The 22,126-nt window shown below is 37.1% G+C and overlaps 2 protein-coding genes and 1 pseudogene across 2 annotated transcripts in view; all 3 read left to right on the top strand.

The window, feature by feature from the left end:
- Positions 1–9,711, top strand: part of RORA (RAR related orphan receptor A) — a 112,605-nt gene extending 102,894 nt beyond the window's left edge. Inside the window, exon 10 of the mRNA XM_036736793.1 lies at positions 436–9,711. Within this exon, the coding sequence (XP_036592688.1) occupies positions 436–600 (165 nt within the window). The 3' untranslated portion in view covers positions 601–9,711. The remainder of the gene's footprint in view (positions 1–435) is intronic.
- An 8,692-nt stretch (positions 9,712–18,403) lies between these two features.
- Positions 18,404–19,272, top strand: LOC118830048 (annotated as a pseudogene).
- Positions 19,273–21,011: 1,739 nt separating this feature from the next.
- On the top strand, positions 21,012–21,404 carry LOC118859111 (cytochrome c oxidase subunit 5B, mitochondrial-like). Its single transcript, XM_036769546.1, has one exon. It carries the CDS (start codon positions 21,012–21,014, stop codon positions 21,381–21,383), a length of 372 nt encoding a protein of 123 aa, XP_036625441.1. The 3' UTR covers positions 21,384–21,404.
- The last annotated feature ends 722 nt before the right edge of the window (positions 21,405–22,126 follow it).

Below are 22,126 nucleotides of genomic sequence, written 5' to 3'. Positions count from 1 at the left end.
GATGACTGGGGCAGCTTGGTGCGATGCAGTGGATAGAGCACTGGACCTAGAGCCAGCAAGACCAGAGTCCAAACCAACCTCGGGCACTTCCTAGTGCAAACCTTAAAGCACTCTAATGTTGTCGTTATCATCATGTTGAGAGGAAGACAATGTGGCATGGTGGAAAAAAATCCTGAATTGTCGATTAGATTACATGGGTCTTAATCGGGTTCTGCCGGTGACTGATTGTGCATATCTGGCAAAGTTAATTCACCTTTTCTGGAGCTAATTTTCCTTATCTTTAAAGTGAAGGAGAAGGATTTATATGGACTGAAGAGAAGCCCAAGTATAAAATAAGGGTATTATTGTTCTAAGGTTCCTTCCAGGTTAAAAAAAAAATTCTCAGTCCTTGACTGTTTTTCCCCTCTGACCCTCTGTCTTTCCTTCTCTTTACAGTTAATATGCAAGGTGTCTACATTAAGAGCACTATGTGGACGACATACAGAAAAGCTTATGGCATTTAAAGCAATATACCCAGACATTGTGCGACTTCATTTTCCTCCGTTATACAAGGAGTTGTTCACTTCAGAATTTGAGCCAGCAATGCAAATTGATGGGTAAATGTTATCACCTAAGCACTTCTAGAATGTCTGAAGTACAAACATTTAAAAAAAAAATTAACCAAGACACTTTATATGGCCCTGCACAGACCTGGAGAGCCAACACACTGCACATCTTTCGGTGGTCGGGGTCAGGCAAAGGAGGAGAAACAGTGAAAACAAATAAAAGTCGAATTTGTTTTTCTCATGCATATGATTTCCATTATGCCTACAGATCTGGACCCTTTTTCTGTCTTGGCTTTCTTGACCTTTGACCTCTGTTTACAAGGTTGTCTTTTCTTGTAGCTCACTGCCCACAGACTTTCTACCAAGTAACCAGTCTTTCTAGTCAGAACAGAGAAGTCCAATAGTAACCAGGGACGGCTGGGTATGCAGAGCAGAGGTTGACTGCCCTGGTTTGTATAGCCTGCTCATTGTCTCATGAAGGAAGATTTTTATTTTTTTCACCTATTATTGCCAGTAGGCAGGACAGCACGGAAAGGGTCCATAGCAATAGCAACAATAGCATTATAATATATTACAGGGTAAATGGGCATGAAGACTATATATAGCTAAAGAGATATTGTTTATATATTGTTTTAATTAATATAAAATGTAGTAACTGGTATAGCTTTTCTTGTTGAATTGATAAGGCACTTTTCATTTTGCACCTTTTTTTCTTTAAATTAAATGCTAGCGTGTTCATTGTTGTGTCGCACGTGCACCAGAAAGGCAAGTTTAACTGAAAAAAAAAAAGGCTTGGAAGGTACGCGAGGAGGTGTTTATGCTGCTGTTTTCAAAAAATACTTTTAAAAGAATGGCTGGTCATATCTAGAAATGATTATGTTCATTTTTCATACACGGACTCTGAGTCTGAAACTGACATAGCCCTAAAGGACGCTTTGCCTTTTGGCAAGTTTTAAAAAACGAATGTATTTAAGCTTCCTAAAAAAGTATAATTGCAACTCTAGGTGGAGACTGAGCGTGCAGACTGTTAGGCACATTTGGAAAAACTTTTAAAATGCCACTTGTTCTCCTCACTACACCGCCCCCCAAATCCTATAGCCCTAATTATGCAGAATCCAGTAATTGTATATAGACATCTCCCAGTAGCAATCATTGAGCTTTGGAACAAATCCATAATGAGTGTATTTATTGGAATTTACTTTTTACTACTAGAACAAATTTGTGGTCATAAAGCACAGACTAAAGGGAGGCATGAGTTAGGGGCAAAAGGGGTCGGAATCCTGAAAGCATATCACTGAATAAACTCTAAATTAGCTATTCTAGAAAATATTGCACTCTTCATTTTGTAGTCAGCAGAGGGTAGGACAGGCAAGATGTGTTGAACCATTTTATCTTATTTGTTAAATAGTGAGTAAAATGTCTTTATGTTTAGAAAGTGAAGCTGATACCACCAGTACATAGTGTCTTCAGTAGGAAAATCAGGGCTGCAGTTTATTTTGTCATATCAGTAGGAATGTAGTTGGGGTTCTCATGTAGTGGGAGAAGGGGGACTTCCTCCATTCCCATAGGAAAGGAGTAATTTCAAGGTACAGTGAGCTTATTTCCAGAACAGGATGGTCATTCCTTCCTCTTAAGTGTATAAGTGTTCATTTTGGTCCCACAAGGTATCATACTGAGCTCCAAAACATGGGATTTTAGACACCTGATTTTCTACTTGGTTTTTTTTTTTGTGTTGAACTCTTCAGCCCTGTTACCCATATGCTACTCTATGCCTCAGGGCAAAAAGTATTTGATGGCTGTGATATTGTTTGATAACTGTCACACTCACAAGGGACCTGAATATTTTCATTCTATTTCATCGTGCTAGAAGCAAAAGAGTAGTGCCAAATGTATTTGCAAGGACAATTTTTTTCAGTAGCAGGATGGAACTCATACACACAAAGAGAATGTGCAAAGCCAGTCTTGCTTTCTGGAATTGTGGTCACCCACAGTTTTCTGGAACGGGTTTTTGTAGCTAGTCACTCAATCTCAAATACAAACTTTCCCCACATTTCTTCAATATACCTTGCCTCTCATCTGCACAAGGCCAAGAGGACTTCTACAGCTTACACTAAGAAGAGAATGTCCTTTGTGGCCTCAAGGTAACAAATGGAACTTCAATCAGTTCTTCCTATACACACAGAAACCTTTACTTTTCCATTAGAATTTTCTCCTGAATCTTTCCCATGGAATATTGATTTTAACTTTATATTCTGTTGCCATTTTGGGCTTCAGAAAAAAAAATCATTTAATTCATATTCATTTGACTCCTTTGTTTAGGGTTTTTGAAAAAGTAGGGAATTTCTTTGGATGGTGGATCTGTATGAAACCTAAATAATGGCTTGAATATTATATAGATACATATACATGACACATGTATTTTTTATCAGTAATCATTGTCTAACAATAAACAGAAAATGAAAATAAACTATTTAAATACCCTAACATGTGGCTACATAAAGAATGATTGTCAGTTAACAGAAAGTAACAGTCAAAATTGTTCATTTAGAAAAATATGCTCCCCTAGGAATCCATTGTCAGTTTCTGCAAAGTATATATACTAAGTCAATCCAAGGTCTTTATTTGTCCATTATATCCTACTGGGCTGACTAATGAGTTACTGTATATCTTTATTTTTCTTTGATTGGTTTCATTGTAAGTCATTTCTGATTTACTAAATTTTGGAGGTGGTTTTATTAAAGTATGTTAACTTTTTTTAACCAAAGCTTTCTGAATATGACCAGCCTCAGGTGCTAGTACTTTTAAAGAGCAACTAAACTTAATTTCAGTGTCCATTTTCAAGATTCCAGTGAGCTGAGCTTTTCTAAGGGTGAGACAGACCTTGATGTTGAACATATGTTGAGATTGCTGTGATACCTATTCTAGAAAAGATCTAACATTGTACCAGATGTAAATCTTGGGTATCATCACTTCAGAGTAGCATCGCTTCTGAAGGAGAGGCAGGGATAAATCAAGATAGAGCAATATAATGCTGCTACCAGGTCTTTTTGGAAGACCAAGGGGATGTTAAATATTATGAGCTAGACACATTTTTATAGGACTAGACCGTTAGGATCCAAGATCTGAAGTGTGGTGATATATCCCATTAATGATATGCTGTGCTTAAATGAATGTGAAAAACTGAATTTTCACTTTCTGCTCTCATTTCTTCCTTGTTATAGAAACATCTACAATATGTATTCCTTTGCTAACGTGGGAATAATTATTTTTAATGATTCTTATAATTGAAGTTGCCTGTCCCTAAAAAGTATCCACCAGAGATTTCTTTTTTCTTTCTTTTCTTTTTGGACTGGTCCCACATCAACATCATTATCCCATTATTAAGCATGTCATACCACTCTCGATTAGAACAAATACGGCTTCTCTAGAAAACCTGGATACCATATATAGCAGTGGTGTCTATACAGCCTGTTTCTTCTTGTGACAATTTTGGCATTGCTCACGGTAGAAAATAAAGCTACAGCTTATGGCAAAATGAATCTTCAGGCAGATTAACTATTTGCTTTAAAGTATAGAATTTGGCTGTTTTGTTTTTAGAGAGTGCAGTATACTTTTAGGTCTCTAAAACCCTTATTCACCCTTTGTAACTTAAGCAAAGTTGATTTAAGACACTGCTTCTTCTAAGTTTGGTTGTTCTTTACGAAGTTTGTACATTTATAGTATGGATACCCAGGTCTATGTGAGCATGTGGGAAGGTTGGGGGAGTGAATGAATGTGTGTGCAATGTGAGTGAGCGTCTGACTGCTTCTAGGCTACTAAGTGTCAATGGAAAAAAGAAAATGTATTCAAAATATGTAAGTCAAAAATAGAAGGTGGAAAAAAAGATTTATTCTATACAAAGCCTTGTCTGGACCACTTTAGAGAGACTTCTATTTTTTTAACCCTTCTATAAATATTTGATGGCACTTGAAATATTCCTGCAATAAAATGTGATTTGTGTAAAGAAAAAAAAAGATTTTGTAATGTGAAACAATGAAAGAAAGTAATGTAATTTTCTAAAAAAAAAATACAAACAAACAAACTTTGTATTATTTTCTTGATGGAATTTGTCTATCTGTCTTTGGAAAACTTTTTATTTCATTGAATGTGCCATAGTAGAAATACATGTTCTTAAGTTTTTGACTAAGGAATAGCTGTTTGTGTTCCGACATTCCAAAATGCAAGACAACATAGCAGAGTCCTAATTAAAAAGTTGAATTAGTCTGTAAGCTTCTATCATTGTTGCTTTTTTGCACATGTTCTTCATTCCTCTATAGTGCAATATGTACATAGAGCACTTGCGGGTGTACCTTGATCCCTCAGGGAAAAAAAATACATATTTGTACAGGTTTTTTTTTTTGCCTTTTTTTCTTTTTTTTTCTTCTTTTCTTTTTTGCTAAGGAATGTCGATTGAATCACTTGTTTATTGTTGAGGGGCAGCCAGATAATTATCCTAAAAGCCACTGTCTCAAACATTTATTGTTTAAATCACACATGTCCTTCTAGTACTTTTATTTTTAAAAAAATAAAAAGCTATTTTCTGACAGTTCTTTGTGCTGATTGGTGAAAAAAGGGTAAATAAGCACCTTATGATTGACTTAACTGTGAATGACAATCCATCTTGTTATCAACAATAGAAGCCCTATCGTTTTTGGAGTTGGGGTTAAGAGTCAGAAACTAATGTGCTCAGGGATCTTCTAAAACTCTTAAAACAGGGTGGCCAGTACTACTGGGACAAATTTCATTTTTCATTATTATTAATAATATCCCTCCAAGGCACAAGTGAACTGCATAAGAACATTAGTATGTAAACTATTCACATTTGTCTCGTTTTGTTGTCTGAAACCTATATTCTCTTTGGTCTTATGTGCTTAAAAATGGCATAAAGCCGTGCCATTCTGTTCTAAAGCTAAACGAACATTAAGCGTATTAACAAAGGAACATCGTTCAGAGTTCCATTGCACAATATTGTGTGCTAGTTCTATAATTATCACGAAAATGTTCATGTCAAATACATTTTCAGCTTTCAACAATGAAGAATATATTCCAGAGTTTACTTATGGATAAAATTAAAAGACACTATTCCAAACAAGAGGTGAATAACTGTTCTCTCACTCTTCCTCTATCACTTTCTCTGTCTCTCCTCTCTCTACCCAGTCTAACCCCTTTCTCTCTCTCTGCTTTTCTTTCTCTTCCTTTGCACCTCTGTCTTTCCCCTAATTCCTTTTTTTGCCATAGAAGTAAATATTCAGAAGAAAGCTTTAAATGCTCTATAGACAAAATACCCCAACGTAAGCATACTTTGAGACCTTCATATATTCATTGGATAGGAACAGTTATACATAGTAACTGCTTAGAGCATTTTGGAGGAAAAAAACTCATTGCATCCATGTCGTTAGAACTTATTAAATTTTGGTCTAAGGAAACATGTTCTAACCACTTCGGTGTCAAAATATAGTATAATAGAAAACCTTTAAAACACATTACAAGTCAAATCCTCTCCCTCAGAAACACAATGGGGACAAACGGTAAGATTCTAATGTGGTATGTTCCATCTGTCGAACAGTTTTTCTATCCTACAATGCCTGCCTTACAAAGCAATTTTATCACATTGAATTAATTTAAAGAAACTCTTCCATCGCTTATTTTAAGACACATGAAGGCTTTCCTCCCTGCAACATAGAACAGCCAGACATTTCTATGTAACAGTTTGTTTCTGTTTGATTTTTCTTTAGTGACATCAGCTCTTGTTGGGCTCTCCATTTAACATCTTGTTTCAGCACCAAACTGCCATTGCAGATTACAAAAACCTTACACCCTCTTTTGAGGCAGGAATCTGACCTCTAGAACTTAGAGCAATAATTACATTTAGTCCATAAAGGAATTTTTTTTTGTAATTCAACATAAAATGTATTGGTCTATGGAATCATTATGGAAACCATATGTGAATGTTTTAAGTGAATGGCTAGAAAAAAATCAGTATTTCTAATCTGCATTTAGTTTTATGGTATAATTATTATACCACATTAACCTTTTCCATTTTATTCCTTGAAACCCTTTCCCAGAACACATTGCATTCTGCACACACCATCATCATGTTCTTCAAGCAACAGCTCTATGCTTTCATTGTTCTTTGTATGCTTCATCTAATTACTTCCCACCCGTTATCCCAATCAGTCTTAATATGGATTAATACATTTTCTGTGGAGCTGATTATCACTGAACAGATTGCATAAGTAAATGCAAGCAACTCATAAGCAATATAGTGAATTTTATTTCACAAAAATACATATGTACTGTATACATCTTTCTAAATTCCAAATTCTCTTCTCTGTTTTGGTTTGAATCTTCATGTAAAACAGTGGTAAATGTTTTTAACATTAGGACATTAGCTGGCTGCTTCTTTCTATGTACCTGTATTGTCTGCCTGCTCCTTTTGTGGAGATGTGTTTTTGTATTGGATGTTTGGGCCAATGGGAGGCTTCAAGCTATGACATATTTTCCCAATTTAAATATATTTAACATATGACAAACCCCAGACAAGGCTTTTAAAATGTATAAAGAACTGCAGTGTTAGGTGGTTTATTTGCAAACCATTTTCAATGTTGTCCATTTTTATGGCACCTTTAACAATATTCTTGTTTCCAAAGTACAAAAAAAAATAGGTTAAAAATACTCTAGCCATAACTGAATGTCAAGCAATAAAAACAAATGACTTTTTGTGCATAGATTTTAAAAAAAATACAAATTTTAGACATCTGCATGTAAATGCAATCTTGTTTACTGCTTTCTTCAACTTGAGCAACTGATTCCTTATTTTCCTGCTAACTTAAGGACTTGTAATGGCCTGTAAACATTTTCTCTTACTCTTCTTTCAAATTTATCTTTGTCTCTGCTTTTGAGTCATAATATTTAATGTTGTTCTGCTCACCTCTATACAGTTAACTTTTTGGCTTTCATTCTGTATAGATAAGAAAATGTTATATTATAAACAGCCTACTCAGTGCAAATATTTATCTGTTTATCAAATACCACATTATTCTGTATAATACCTGTTTTACTATATAATCTATTTTAGACATAGCTGTTTAGAACTAGAGTGTGCTATTTTTGTGTTTTTCTGATGTGTGGTGCTAGATAAGTTACTTTTGTGAACAAAAATCCCTTTTATTCCTAGACAATACCACCTTTGGGTCTTGTTAATTTCACTGAGTATAACTATATATATTTGTATATATATATATACATATATATATATAATATATATATCTACCTGTACCCAACTGGTACCTGTATCAGAGTGCTAGATTTGGGACATGCTTTTCTCTTTAAATACGTAGTATCATTATATAAATTATTCTACAGTGTATTTAATTGGGATAAAATTACTTCCTTAGTATTGATATTTGGCATCAATAGAGTAAATTTTCTTATAAATATGGATTATAAAAACAGCATTTTTTGTTTTATAACTTGGCTTCATAACATTATATTTGATAAGATGAAAAATAATTTCCTGTGGCTTCAAGAACCCAAAGGCTCACTCTAGTTTAAAAAGCAATACATTTTTAGAGGCGTTCTTTTTTAATTAATAAATTATATTTGGCATCTGGTGCACTTAGCACCTGTTACAAATAAGAGACATTTGTAGAAAACATTGTTGGTGGCTTGAAGGCAGAACAGACTTTCCAAACAAGAAGTCACTGGTAGACAGATATGTTTGTCATCTAATAAATGTGGATCTCATTGTTGGATATGAAATTTGCATTATCAGTCAATTATGTAATGTTCATTTTGAATTAGTCATTTGACACAGAACTAATAACTCAATTCTTCTTCCAAACCCCATTGGCAGGTTCATTCTTGAAAGAAATATATCAAATATCTAACTAAGGATGTAGTTAAACCTTATTAAATATTTATTAGAATTGTTCTGTACTATTACTGAATTTATAAGATCTTTAGCAAAGATTTTTGAGCAATTTATAAACCTATATCAGATGTTTCTGTTTACTGCACTTTTTGTAACTGAAGGTGATAAATTCTAATGTCATGGTTCAGGCTTCCATGCATTGCATTTGTACCCGCAATCCTAGACATTTTCCATTTTTACGGAAGATTTATTGTTATCATAAACATAAATGCAATTGTACATGGTAGGCAGGTTTCATGATCAGTAGAATGCTAATAATAATTACCTTTCAAAACTCAATTGGCTACAGGCTAGTGGAAAAAAAAACACATTTTAATACAAATCATGAGGCCGTTCCTTCTTGCTTTAGCTTAAAAGGAGACATGGGCCTTTTTTACTCCATTTGACATCATAGGCTGCTTAAGAGCAGGAAATCTTATCTTTTCTATGTTCTCTGAAATGCCCAGCACATTGTCGGCATTTAATAAAGGTTAAGTAATAATAATGGACTTGATTGCAACATTGTTTTTTCTGAATTGTTTAGGTGTATTTATAAAGTATACCAAGCCTTATGGTTAATATTTCCTCCTACAACCAAGTGTTTAAAGTAACATTTAAAAATACCACATTAAATGCTGATTATGAAAGTGTGTAGGTCTAAGGATGAAGCACACAAATTTCACAAACCTCGCTGAGTCCCAGACTCAGCCTTCTGTAAATATTCATGCAAGTACAAAAAAAAATACTGTACCTATAAATATCTGCTGTCTCTTTGTGTACAGTATGTACAAACTCCTTTTTTTCTGCCACAATGAAAATGCAAGCCATTTACAAGAATCCTAAAAAATAGAGTATTGTACTAAAACTTTGCTAATGATCTTTATTAGAGGATTGTTTAAATTTTCACTTACATTGGGTCTTCTTTTAAGTTCACTCTTAAAGTAGTCGGCTTATATCCAGCTGTTTGTTATTTTACTGAGTCCTGAAAAAAAAAGTATTTTGATTCATTTTGTAAATACAGCTGTAAAAAAGAGATTTAATGTTGTCTTTTAAATACTCCAATTTTCATTCTAATATGAATGTTGTTATATTGTACTTAGAAAACTGTACCTTTAATATTACATTACCTTTATTAAAAGTGCATTGAACACATCGATTTTAGATGTGTTGTTATGTACGGTTATCCTCTAATAAAACTTCAGCTTCTAATGGAAATCCTTGTCTCACTTTTCTGTTTGCATATAATGGAATAACTGGTTATGAAATTGTTTGGTGTGTTTCCAGGTCTGCACAATTAACACCGAATCCAGTAAACCATCTACCATTTTAGAAAAATCTTTGGTTTTGGTTTAAGTAGAAAAATGGATTAATAGAGGAGCAAGCTACCTTTTTTTGAGGGGGGAAGGCAGGGCAATTGGGGTTAAGTGACTTGCTCAAGGTCACACAGCTAGTAAGTGTGTCAAGTGTCTGAGTCCGGATTTGAACTCAGGTCTTCCTGACTCCAGGGCCGGTGCTCTATTCACTATGCCACCTAGCTGCCCCACAAGCTACCTTTAAGAGATTAAAAGTTTGGTGTCTAGATTGATATCAATTATATTAAAATATGTGAACAATCACATTAATTATATTAGGTCAGTGGTTCTCATTTGTGGTATGACTAGCTGTCTCAGAGATCCTTTCAGGGGATCCACACGACCCTTTAAGTGGGTCCACAAGGTAAAAATTTTCATAATACTACTATAATATTTTAATTTTGAATGTAGTAGTTATTGATAGCTATAACTAATATAAATAAAAACTGTGGGGAGGTGGGTTCCTTAATCATTTTTAAGGGGATACAATAGTTCTGAGACCAGAAAGTTTGAGAATCATTCCATTAGGCTATCAAAAAGTACATTTTATAAAGGGAAAAGGGATGAGCATGGGGGGGAAGTGAAGGGACAGAAGGGAGGGAAGACTGGGGAAAGGGGCAATCAGAATATATACCATCTTGGAGTGGGGGGAGGGTAGAAATGGGGAGAAAATTTGTAACTCAAAATCTTGTGGAAATCCATGTTGAATACTAAAACTATTAAATAATTTTAAAAAATAAAACAATTTTTAAAAGTACATTTTAATATCTCTTGATCATAATCAAATCGTGAAAGTTAATAGCTAAATATTCTAGTTTCCCTGTGGACCAACAAGTAAATCCTTGGCACATATTTTTATTTTACAGGGCATTTAAGCCATCAAAAATGTAAAGGCACCAAAGAATTGGATGGAGCTTCTGGTATTTTTCACATATATCCTATATATAAACTAAATAATAACTGTCCCATAACATTAATGAATATTTAATATTTTGAGCTGCTTATAAAGATAAATAATCTAATAAAAATGTTCTAGGCAATAAGCTGGCGCAGTGCATAGAGCGCTGCAGCTAGAGTTAGGAAGACCTGAGTTCAAATCTAGCCTTAGCCACATGCTAGCTGTGTGGCCCTGGGAAAATCACTTGAACTCTTCTCTGCCTCAGAGCTTAGTCATATGATAATAATAACAACACCTATCTCTCAAAGTTGTTGTGAAGATAGAATGGGACAATGGTTGTAAAGTGCTTAGCAAACCTATAAATCCTAGCTGTTATTATTATCATCATTATTTACATGCCACGTCTTGACATGAAGATAACCCTTACGTCTCATGGGCTGAGTGAAGAGTATTCACTCTATCCTGTCCAGTTGTTGGGGTTGCTCAGTCGTTTCAGGCATGTCCAACCCTTCATGAACCCACTTAAGGTTTTCTTGGCAAAGATACTGGGGTGGTTTGCCTCTTCCTTCTCCAGGTCGTTTTACAGATGAGGAAACTGAGGCAAACAGGATTAAGTGACTTGCCCAGGGTAACCCAGCTACTAAGTGTCTGAGGCCAGATTTGAACTCAGGAAGATGTCTTCGTGATTCCATGCCCCACTATCCACTGTGCCACCTCTGTTTGGTCCTATCACATTGGAAACGCTTTGAACCTAGCAATGTATTGTATACTGTCTAAGGACCAGCCTACCTAAGTTCCAAGAGGCTTTTATCAAATTGGCTACAGGCTGATGAACAGCCACAGCAGTTCCAAGGCAGCAAACTACTATAGCTCAAACCGGTTTCATTCCATTGATGGAGGAGAGTAGGCATCCTAATGAAATCAGATCTTTGATGTATATGTTGCCTAGCAAATAGGAAACATTTCCTAAATATGGTCTATTTGGTTTCACACCTGTAGTACCTTTTACCCCTAGTCCCATTAATTCTTTCCCCTGTTTTTTCCTCTTTCTGGCTAGACTCCTGTGGTCCTTAGTTCATTTCAATAAACCTTAAGTGCCTACTAAATGTAAGGCATTCCTACACTTTCACATGAACATGTTATTGAGAATCCCTGGATATGCAAGACTCAGTGGAAGTATGCTAAACATGATATCTTCTTGTAAACTTTGCATTCTAAGTTAGTTTGAAATGTGATGGGTAAGGGAGGCAGATACCATGCGGGACTCAGATAAACATTTGCAACATTTGATTGTCACAACCTTGTAAAATAGGTGGGACAGATATTATTAGTTTGGGATCACAGAACCATTAAATCAGTATGAGAGGACATTCCACCAGGCCAGAAGGCAACACTCCAGCATCCTGTACTATCCTCATTAGTGTCTTTCCATAAACCTCCACTGAGCATCCATCCATTTCACCAGAGGCCTTTCTTTGGGTCTTTTAATATCTCCAGAGTAGGAAGATAGCACCCATGTGGTCCATTTACCAATTTCTGTTCTCACTATATGACCCATCTATCCCCTTTTCTAGTGTGTTCTTGGTAATGTGTGTTTGCCACTTATCCTGTAGAAGTAATTAATAATGCTTCAGCCTCCTTATGATCACCATGCACTTTTCTTTCACCCTTTGGGGGACCTAAAAGTATAGCCATAGCTCAATTTTTATATATGAAGAAACAGACTCAGAGAGGTTGTGATTGGCCCAAGGACACAGGGTAGATAAATGGGTTTTTCGATTCCTAGTTCAGTGCTCTTTTCATTAAAACATGTTGCCTTAAATTGCCCTTCCCCTACACCTGCCACAGACACTCTGTGTGGGAGAATGGAGGGTGCCAGCCTGAATTGGTGCCAACTGTGGTGGGCCACTCCAAAGGGTAAATACCCCTAATACATCCTTAGGATTCCTAAGCCTTACCATTCTGTACTCTGCTGTATGTTGCTTCCCCAACCAAAATATGATCTTGAGAGCAGAAGTTTTTTCTTTCTCTATGTGTTCCAAGTGGTTAGAACATATTTATTGCTTAATAGATTGTTTTTCATTCATTTATTAAACAACAAAAAATAACTTTTAATTTTAGTAGGCTTTGATTTTTTTTTCAGATTGCTCTCCCCATAACTGAGTTGGACCTGTTGATAGATGGCAAATCTCTATGTGTTTCTGCACTCATTCATTAAAGTGGTACAAGAAGTCCCGCAGAAGAATTGCCCCTCCTTGAAAGGCCAGTTTGGAAACAGCTTGAGAGATGGAGTGTGTTACATGAAGGCCTTGAGCCCAAGCGGACTTTGCACTTTAGATTACATAGCTCCTTGGCATACTCAAAGTGCACAGTCTTGTTTTCTGTTTTAAGAGTAAATGTATTCTTGTCATCTACCCAAGGACAGTACCCTATTCTCTTCACAAAATATCTGGCTTAGCCCGACTATTGTACCTAGTCTAGTGGCCAGCCCTCAAGATAATCTCCCCAGATTTGTTGTTTAGTCATTTTTAGGTGTGTCAGACTCTTCATGACTTCTTTTGGGGTTTTCTTGGCAAAGATACTGGAGTGGTTTGCCATTTCCTTCTCCAGCTCATTTTATAGATGAGGAAACCGAGGCAAACAGGGTGAAGTAGTGACTTGCCTAGGATAACACAGCTAGTGAATGTCTGAGGTCAGGTTGGTACTTGGGAAGATGAGTCTTCCTGATTCCAGGACCAGTGCACTACCCACTGCACCAACTAGCTGCCCTCTCTTCTGGATAAGAGCTCACAATTATTTAGGGCTTTCATTACATCCTGTGAAGACGGTGTATTTCCACAATGACAGGGGAGAGTGGGTGAATTCCAAATCTACATGACAACCTCACACCAGGAGATGGCAAGATCTTGAATGTGGACTCCATAACTCAGTCTTTTCACTCACTTTATAAGCAACAAAATAGTCTCAGAAAAGTTAATCGACCTACCCAGAGTTACACAGCCAGTAACAAAAGTGGGATTTGAACCCAGGTCTTCTAATGATAAGCTCAGTGCTGTTCATCAGTGCCTCTGTAACACACTGCCTCTAAAATATTAGACTTTGATCTTTGGCTAGAAGGATAGAGATTTTTTTTAAGGTAAACCATCCAAGCAGTTTTTATTCATTAATATTCATAAATATACACAGCAGCTTCATTAGATATTTCAGTTTTCCTCTTCAGTTTGAATGTGGAGTGTTAGGAGCCTTTTGCATGTCAAGGTACAGGAAGCAGGATCACCCCTGCACTGCTACATACATTTACCTGCTAGAAGTCAAAATTAGTTAAACAAAAATGATTATCATATATATTTTGTTCTCTCTTCCTTTTGAATGTACACAGTAACAAGAGTGACAGACCTGAAATTACAATCACCAAAACAAACCCGAGAGTTGCTGTCCACTTTCATTGGCAAATAAAGCACAGAGGACACTGTCTGAGAATTGGGATGTCATCAAAGAGGAGGTGGTGGAGGCTCATTCCTTTTATTATTTTCTTTTAAATTTAGGTTTTCTAGGATAGAGATATTTTTGTTGGCTGAGTAAGTGTGAGGTTTTAGGAAGTAGAGAGTAAAATATTCCACATTGCTAGGCTTTCTCCTATAGAGAAATAATCATTGGTCTAAATAGGCTGTTCCCAACTGCAAACCATAACTTTAAAAGCATATTATAATTGCATGAAAAGAAAAAAATTAAATTACCATATTAAAATATATTTTATTATAAAATTGGGGGTTTGCATTTTTTCATCCAGATGAAGATATTCTATTCATTTTTTAAAAATCATCATTATGGTCTTCATGAGACAGAAAAGAGTAGTGGATAGGGAAATGGGCTGGAAGGCTGGAGAGTCTGAATTTGAGTCCAAGCTTCCATATATACTGACTGTGTGATCCTGGACAAGTCAGAAGGTCTAGGCCAGAAGTGTCAAACTGTAATAGAAAAGGGGCCACTAAACCATATATAAGGATCCCTGCGGATTCTGTTTTAAAATGCAAGGTTATCGACATTTTATTGTATTTCTGTTTCTTTTGTTAAATATTTATAAATAATAACACCTACTTCCCATGATTGTTGTCATGACCAAATGAGATAATTGTAAAGTGCTTAGTACAATACCTGGAACATAGTAAGCACTATATAAATATTATAAATTAATATAATATAAATAATTAATATTTAAAATATATAAATAAATATAAATATTTATATATTTACATATTAATATTAACTAAACTTTTATTATTATTATTAAACAGATATCACTGTTGGATAGATGCCACTGGATAGAGCATTATGCCTGGAGTTAGAAAGACTTGAGTTCAAATACAACCTCAGACATTTACTAGATGTGTGACCCTGGCCAAGTCACTTAACCAATATTTGTCTCTGTTTCCTCAGCTGTAAAATGAGGATAGTAGAACCTTAATCTACCTCCTAGGGCTGTTCTGAGAATCAAAGGAGATAATATTTTTAAAGCACTTACCACAGGAGCCAGTATACAGTAGGTGCTTAATAAATGATTGCATAATCAGAGCCCTGAGGTGAGAATACCTGAGCCTAACTGCATTAGAGACCCCAAAGTTATTATTAATTTTATTTTTTTCTTTTCTTTATTGTATGTAACAAACTAAAGAGCCTCCCTTTCAAATAGTTCTCATATCTGTCTGTAGATTAGTTAATCCCCTAAGGATTAATAAGTATCAATTACTAAATGAAATGAATTATTTAATGAAATATGTAAATAATTATTTACAATATTTTAGCTGAGATGTCACAGCTAGTCACCTCAAACCATCATTATTATAGCAGGCTATGTGTAAAAATAATCCCACACAATTCATTTCTTTCGACATACAAAGCTAGTCTTTTCTCAAAAATCCTCTTCCCAAGATAAAAATGAATATGGGGAGAGGGAAAGGGAAGAAGCATTTCTTAAGCATCTATAATGAGCCAGACATTGTACTAAGTCCTTTACAAATATTTCTTTTGACTCACAACAACCCTGTGATATAGTCTGCATTGTGATCTCAATTTTATAGTTGAGAAACTGAAGCAGACAGGTTAAGTGACTCACCCAGGGTCACCAGAAAGAAAGAACTCCCCATCTCCTTTTTGTTTTCTCCAGCTTCACTCCAGCCATGACAAGAATATAGTGTCTTCGCTGGACTCATATTCCATAGAATTCTCTTTCTAACATTTCTTCACATTATGTTTCTTGTAACAGAAAATTATAAATCAGATATACAATATATGATAAATCAGAAACTATATTTTTGTTTCAAGTTTGACAACTGTAAGTCATCCAAGGCAACCCACGAAACAAAAAAACATGAAATGGCTCTCGATTCTGTGTGACTTCCTCTGGTTTCTGCAATGTTGGTGGCAAAGTAGTGGTGGGAAAGGGGTGGGGAACAAAGAGTGCTAAGAATCTCTCAGTTTGATGAAGGTTTACAAAAGTTAAATTTATATTTATAATGTGACATCCTTGACCAACAACCAAAGATTTAATGTACATACTACTGGAAGAATTGAACCATATCAATATTGAATAAGTAAGATAGATGGCTCACAAGTTCTCTTCGGAAAGGAAAATAAAGAAATTGATGGAGTTTGTTTTGTTTCATTCCCAAAGGTAAAAAGAAATAATCTTTTGTTCTCATCATTCCACCCTGAAATGAGCATAGTGAATATATAGGCAAAAAAAGACTATGAACATAACAGCAGTTTATACACTTATATTTGTTGTTGTAACTCCCACAAAATCCTACCTCATTGCCTTATTGTGGCATAGAGGCAATTCTAAGTTCTCGTAGGCTAGGCTAGCAGAGCATACTCTCACAATTGCTATCATTCTGGAAGAGTTTCAGTATGACTGGCAAGAGAAGGAGTTCATTTTATGAAAACCACCTTAGCTAACTATGAAACAGCATGTCAGCAATAGGTTAGCCATCTGGCAGAAGAGGAGGGAGGGGGAGAGAAAAAGGAGAAGGAAGAGAAGGAGGAGGAGGAGGAAGAGAAAGAAAAAGGATGACAAAAAATAGCAAACAATTGAAGCATCTTAATCTTTAACTTTTTAAATAAATAAGTAATAATCAGAACTGGTAATGGATAACAGAGATAATTTTATCAAGAAGTTTAACCTGTACAAATTAATCATCACAACAAGGAGGCCAAAAGAACCCAGAAAGTGCCTTAGCAAACACCTAAGTTGCCAAAATGAATGAGAGATGGAAGATAAAGGCAACACAAGACCGAATTACACACTTGTTTATAAAATCTAACAAGAAAAGATAATAGACAGGAGCAATGGTATCTCATAGGAAGCAGAGAGAAGCAGTGGAAAGTAAAACTAGTTTAAGGAAAGATCAGATATCTAACTAAGCAAATTTATACTAGGGGCATTCATGGATGAAAATGGATACAGAAGAAAAATGTAAACAATTTGCAAAAATTGTTATAACAAGCTATTTTCTCCAGCAAGGGCAGTGTCGCCACTACATCTGAACCTTGAAATCATGATTCCAGATATGCTTATAGAGGAAGTAGAAATAGCACTAAGGAGAATAAAAATGGGAAAAGCTGGATTGGACCAAGTGTGTGTAGAGGAGATCCATGCAGGAGATGGCACAATAGTTAGGACCCTAAGGGACCAATATACATGGTATTTGAAAAAGTGGAAGATATAAAAGGTGTGGGGGAAATATCAGACTTTATTAATACCTAAGAAAGTTGGCCTCAAGAGTACATCAATAATTATTCATCTATATATCAGTATCTCCCATCTAAACAAAATCTTTATGAGTGTCATCTATATACAAATTGAGGGCATTCTCAATAAGAGTATTAGTAGAGAACCAGCAGACTTTCAAAATCAGTATTCAACAATGGACCACATCTTTACCATTTCATAATTAATCAAAAGATATAGATAATTTAAGATCCCAATGTGCTTATTGTTTGTTGAATACAGTAAAGGATCTTACACAGGAAAAACCAAGTAGTCTAAAGGTTTCTTTTGCTCAGATTTTAACATGGAGTTGGAGGGACGCTCTATAGAACTATGTATCAGTATGTATGTCTGTAACAGACAGTAGAGATGGACAATGATTTTGGCTAGGAGTTGAAAAGGGGGAGGAAAATGGCCTGGATTGCCTATAGGAAATTACAAAGCTCCTTCAATGACACTGACTTTCTATATAAACCAAAGGCCAGCTTGTTAATGCTAATGTTAATGCTAATATTCTACTAGTGTTGCTATATGACAAGGAGACAAATAACTAAAAATGAATATCACATGGAGGACAAAGGAGAAACACATTGGACAGGTGATTAGACTGTAACACATAACCAAAGAACTCCAGAAAAGGAGTAAAAGATGAGGATAAAGGAAGAGAAGATAGTTTCTTCCATGAGGGATGACAGATTAACAGCCAGAGTGTTCTACCAATACCTTTGCAATGCCAAGAAAAAGTGAGGCCTCCAGCAGATGGGGTGGATCCCCTATGGCAAAATTATGGGAAAACGTGGATAAGAGTTGAACAGGATGGGCAGCCAGGGTTAGGTTTGAACTAAATCATTGAAAGGAAATTCTGGATGCTCAGTAAGAGACACAGGAAAGATGGTAGAATCTGAGCCCAGAAAAAAAATTCCTTTGGTTCCAGAGAACCTCCAGAAGAAGAGGAAAGCTTACCAAGCACTCAAAGCAGCTCAGGCTAAGCAAGCTCTTTTGGAAAAGAAGAAACAAAAGAAAGGGAGTCAGCTCAAATTCGGGCACCTCGAATCATTTGTCCATGAATCCCATCGGATCGTCCGCGACGTAGCTCGTCTCAAGTGCCTGGATTGGAAGCCTGAGTGCTATGTGCTAAAGGATGCACATCATCTGGCCTTTGTGGTCCGTATGGAAAGGATTAATGGCGTGAGTAACCAGGTGACAAAGACAATAGAGGAACTTTGTCTGAAGAAAATTTATAGTGGAGTCTTCATTAAAATGACCCCAACTTCCTTAAAGAAACTTTGAATTATAGAGCCTTATGTAACTTGGGGATATCCTAACCTAAAATCTGTCCATGAGCTCATTCTGAAATGGGGACAAGCCAGGATAAATAATAAGAAAGTCTCTCTAACAGATAATACTCTGATTGAGGAGCGTCTAGGGAAATTCAGCATCATTTGCCTGGAAGATATTATCCATGAAATCTGCTCAGTTGGAGAACATTTCTTTCAGGTCTCGAGGTTCCTGTGTCCTTTCCCCCTGTCGGTGGCCCGCCATGCTGCCAAGAACAGAGTGGGCTTTCTCAAGGAAATGGGCAAACCTGGCTACCGAGGTGAAAGCATCAATCACATCATTCGGCAGCTGAACTAGGCCCAGGATCTCAGAAGATTTATATCTATTCTGAGTTTATACCCAGTATCTTCAAAGAAGATTTCTTTTCTGCTGGAACTTTGTCTGGACACTAATGAGATAGGAAGAAAAGAGGATCACCTATATAGAAGGACCTTTTCACCTTCTATACTTTTCCTCAAGGAAGAAACCATATTGGTTTATCCAGCTGGCTTCATCTTGGATTAAAGTCTCATGACCAGCAAAGAGGAGTGGCTATACTTCATATTCTGGGATTGGAAGCCAGATTGAACCCATCCTAGTTTTTTCATGGTGGCCTCCCATCCAGAGAGCAGTCATTTGTTAGCCATGTGTGGTTCTCTACTCCGAGGGTTGAATGTTGTGAAATACACTTTGTCATTCCACTCTTCACTTAAACAGGACAATGGGACCTGATCTGGGTTTTGAAATGACTTTCAAATATAATGGACCATCATCTCTGGGACTCTGTGTTTTTAATGATACCTACATGACTTTGAAGGTCCTGCCTAGCAATTATGTTAGTGGGCTTCCCGTGCTTTGGCACCACTCTGATGCCACGACTGTACACCAGGTCCTGTTCCTTTTTGCCATTAAGGTAGAGGTATTGACTGTAGTCTGCCACTAACTTAACAGAAAGAAGAAAAATTGTACAACCTGCTTGCTAAGATCCTGGAAATTGAATCAGTGATTCCAAAGCAAAAGAAAGACAGCAAGAATTTGTTAAAAAAAACTGATTCAGTCAAGTCAACTTAACAACCATTTTTGAAGAACTTACTATGAGCTAAGAACAGAGCTAAGCACTAAAGATAAAGAGAAAAGCAAAAAATATCTCTACTCTCAAAGAGCTCACATTCTAGTGGAAGAGACAAATGCAAACAACTATGTACAAACAGAACTGAGGATCTGGAGACTGCTGCCACTCCCAGGTTTCTTGGGCTTACTTTTCTAATGGTAATAATTGGTCATCAACCAGGAGAGAGGTTATGGCTGGATAAATGGATCTAAGAATCCATTATTATCCATAGGGATAATAATTGAATTTATTGATGCTGATAATATCACCAAGCAAAATAAAATAAAGGGAGAAGAGAAGCCCTGGGAGCACAACCATGGTTAGAGGGCATGACTTAAATGAAGATTAAACAAAGGAGACTGGTAAGGAATGGTCAGACAATTAGAAGAAGAATCAGGAGAGGGCAGTTTTAGAAAAAGCTAGAGAGAAGAAAATATCAAGAAGAGGATGATGGACAATCTGCAGAGATGGTAAAAAAGGATGAGGCCTGAGAAAAGGCCATTAGATTTAGCAATTAGATCATTGTCAGTTTTGGAGAGAGCAGTTTCAGTCGAATGATGAGGTGAAAAAAACAAACTGAAGAGGGTTTAGAAAAGAATGAGAGGAGAGTAAATGGAAGCCCCCATTGTAGACGATATTCTCAAGGAGTTTAACCATGAAAGGGAAAACAGATATAAGACAAGAGCTAGCAGGGATGGATAGAACAAGTGAGAATTTTTTGAAGATGAGAGAGACGTGGGAGTCTTTGGGGGCAGCAAGGAAACAGGCAATAGACAGGAAGGGGCCGAATATTAGTGAGAGACAGGGGATGTAATGGGATCAGGAGTGCATGTAGAGGAGTTTGCCTTGGAAATAAAAAAGGCCACATCATTATGTGAGACAGAAGTGACAGGTGGTATAGTGAATGGGTGAATTTTGAAAATACCTCAAAGAGGGGTAAAGACCAAGATGGCGACTGGAAAGCAGGGACTTGCCTACACCTCTCTCCCAGGACCCTCCAAACACCCATAAAAATGGCTCTGGGTTCCGGAAGCACCGCTGTTACAACTGGTCGCAGTTGTTTCAGACGTGATGGCTTCAAGGTTACTGCGGGGAGTCCAGGCTTTGAGGGCCTCTGGCCCTGCTTGGGTGGCCGTTTGCTCCATGGCGACCGGAGGAGGTATCCCTTCTGATGAGGAGCAGGCTACTGGCTTGGAGAGAGAGATTATGATGCCTTCAAGGCATGATTTGGATCCATACAATATGTTAGCCCCAAAGGCAGTTCCAGAGACCAAGGAGGAACCCAACCTGGTCCCTTCCACCACGGACAAGCAAATAGTGGGCTCCATCTGTGAAGAGGACAACAGTGCAGTCATCTGGTTCTGGCTTCACAAAGGTGAGACACAGCATTGCCCTAACTGTGGAACATGTTACAAGCTGGTACCCCACCAGTTTAGCCACTGAGCCCCTGAACTGGTTTACTTGAGATGTGTTATGTTTTCTTCCCTCCAATAAAAGACTAGCCATTTCCCTGGCTCTCCCATAAAAAAAATGGCTCTGAACAAATTCTAGAAGTGCAGAACCCACAAAATAGCAGAGAGAAGCAGGGCTCCAGCCCAGGACAGCCTGGATGGCAGCTAGGTAAGGTCTATCGCACTGTGCTGGGAGAGGAGCAGAGCAGAGCCCAGCATGGGCCACGCCTGGACCAACCAGACCGGGAGCCTGGCGGAACAGGCCTTAGCGCCCTGAATCAGTGAGCAGTGGCAGTTACCAGACTTCTCAACCCACAAACACCAAAGACAACACAGAAGATTACTGGGAAAAAACTTCAGGGACAGAGTGGAAGGAGTGCATGGTCAGCCACTGCCCGGAGGACAGCGGAAGTGGTGCAGCTCTGAGGCTGCTTACAGAGCTACAGCTGCAGTTGCTTCTAGCCCCAGGCCCACCTGGTGGGAGGAATTAAGTGATGGATCAGAGCAAGAGTGCAGAACCTACTTAGATCTGAGTCACGGTCCAAGTTGGTGGTTCTTGGGGGAGGAGGAGCGCTGGTATGGCAGAGCTTGCTGTGTAGAAATAGCTCTGAAAATAACAGCACAGCCCCTCAAGCTTGGGACAAAATACTCTCTACTCTACAAGCAGTCATACTCCGACAAAAAGCTCAAGGGTCAAGCAATGGCTGGGAACATGAATAGGCAGTGAAAACACTC

The sequence above is a fragment of the Trichosurus vulpecula genome, chromosome 8, assembly GCF_011100635.1.
Source record: "Trichosurus vulpecula isolate mTriVul1 chromosome 8, mTriVul1.pri, whole genome shotgun sequence".
Classification (NCBI taxonomy): domain Eukaryota; kingdom Metazoa; phylum Chordata; class Mammalia; order Diprotodontia; family Phalangeridae; genus Trichosurus; species Trichosurus vulpecula.
This window is presented reverse-complemented; position numbering and strand designations above follow the sequence as displayed.

What these genes read in the sequence shown, in the direction of transcription:
- LOC118859111 (XM_036769546.1), top strand. Translation starts at nt 21,012, where the DNA reads ATGGCTTCAAGGTTACTGCGGGGAGTCCAGGCTTTGAGGGCCTCTGGC.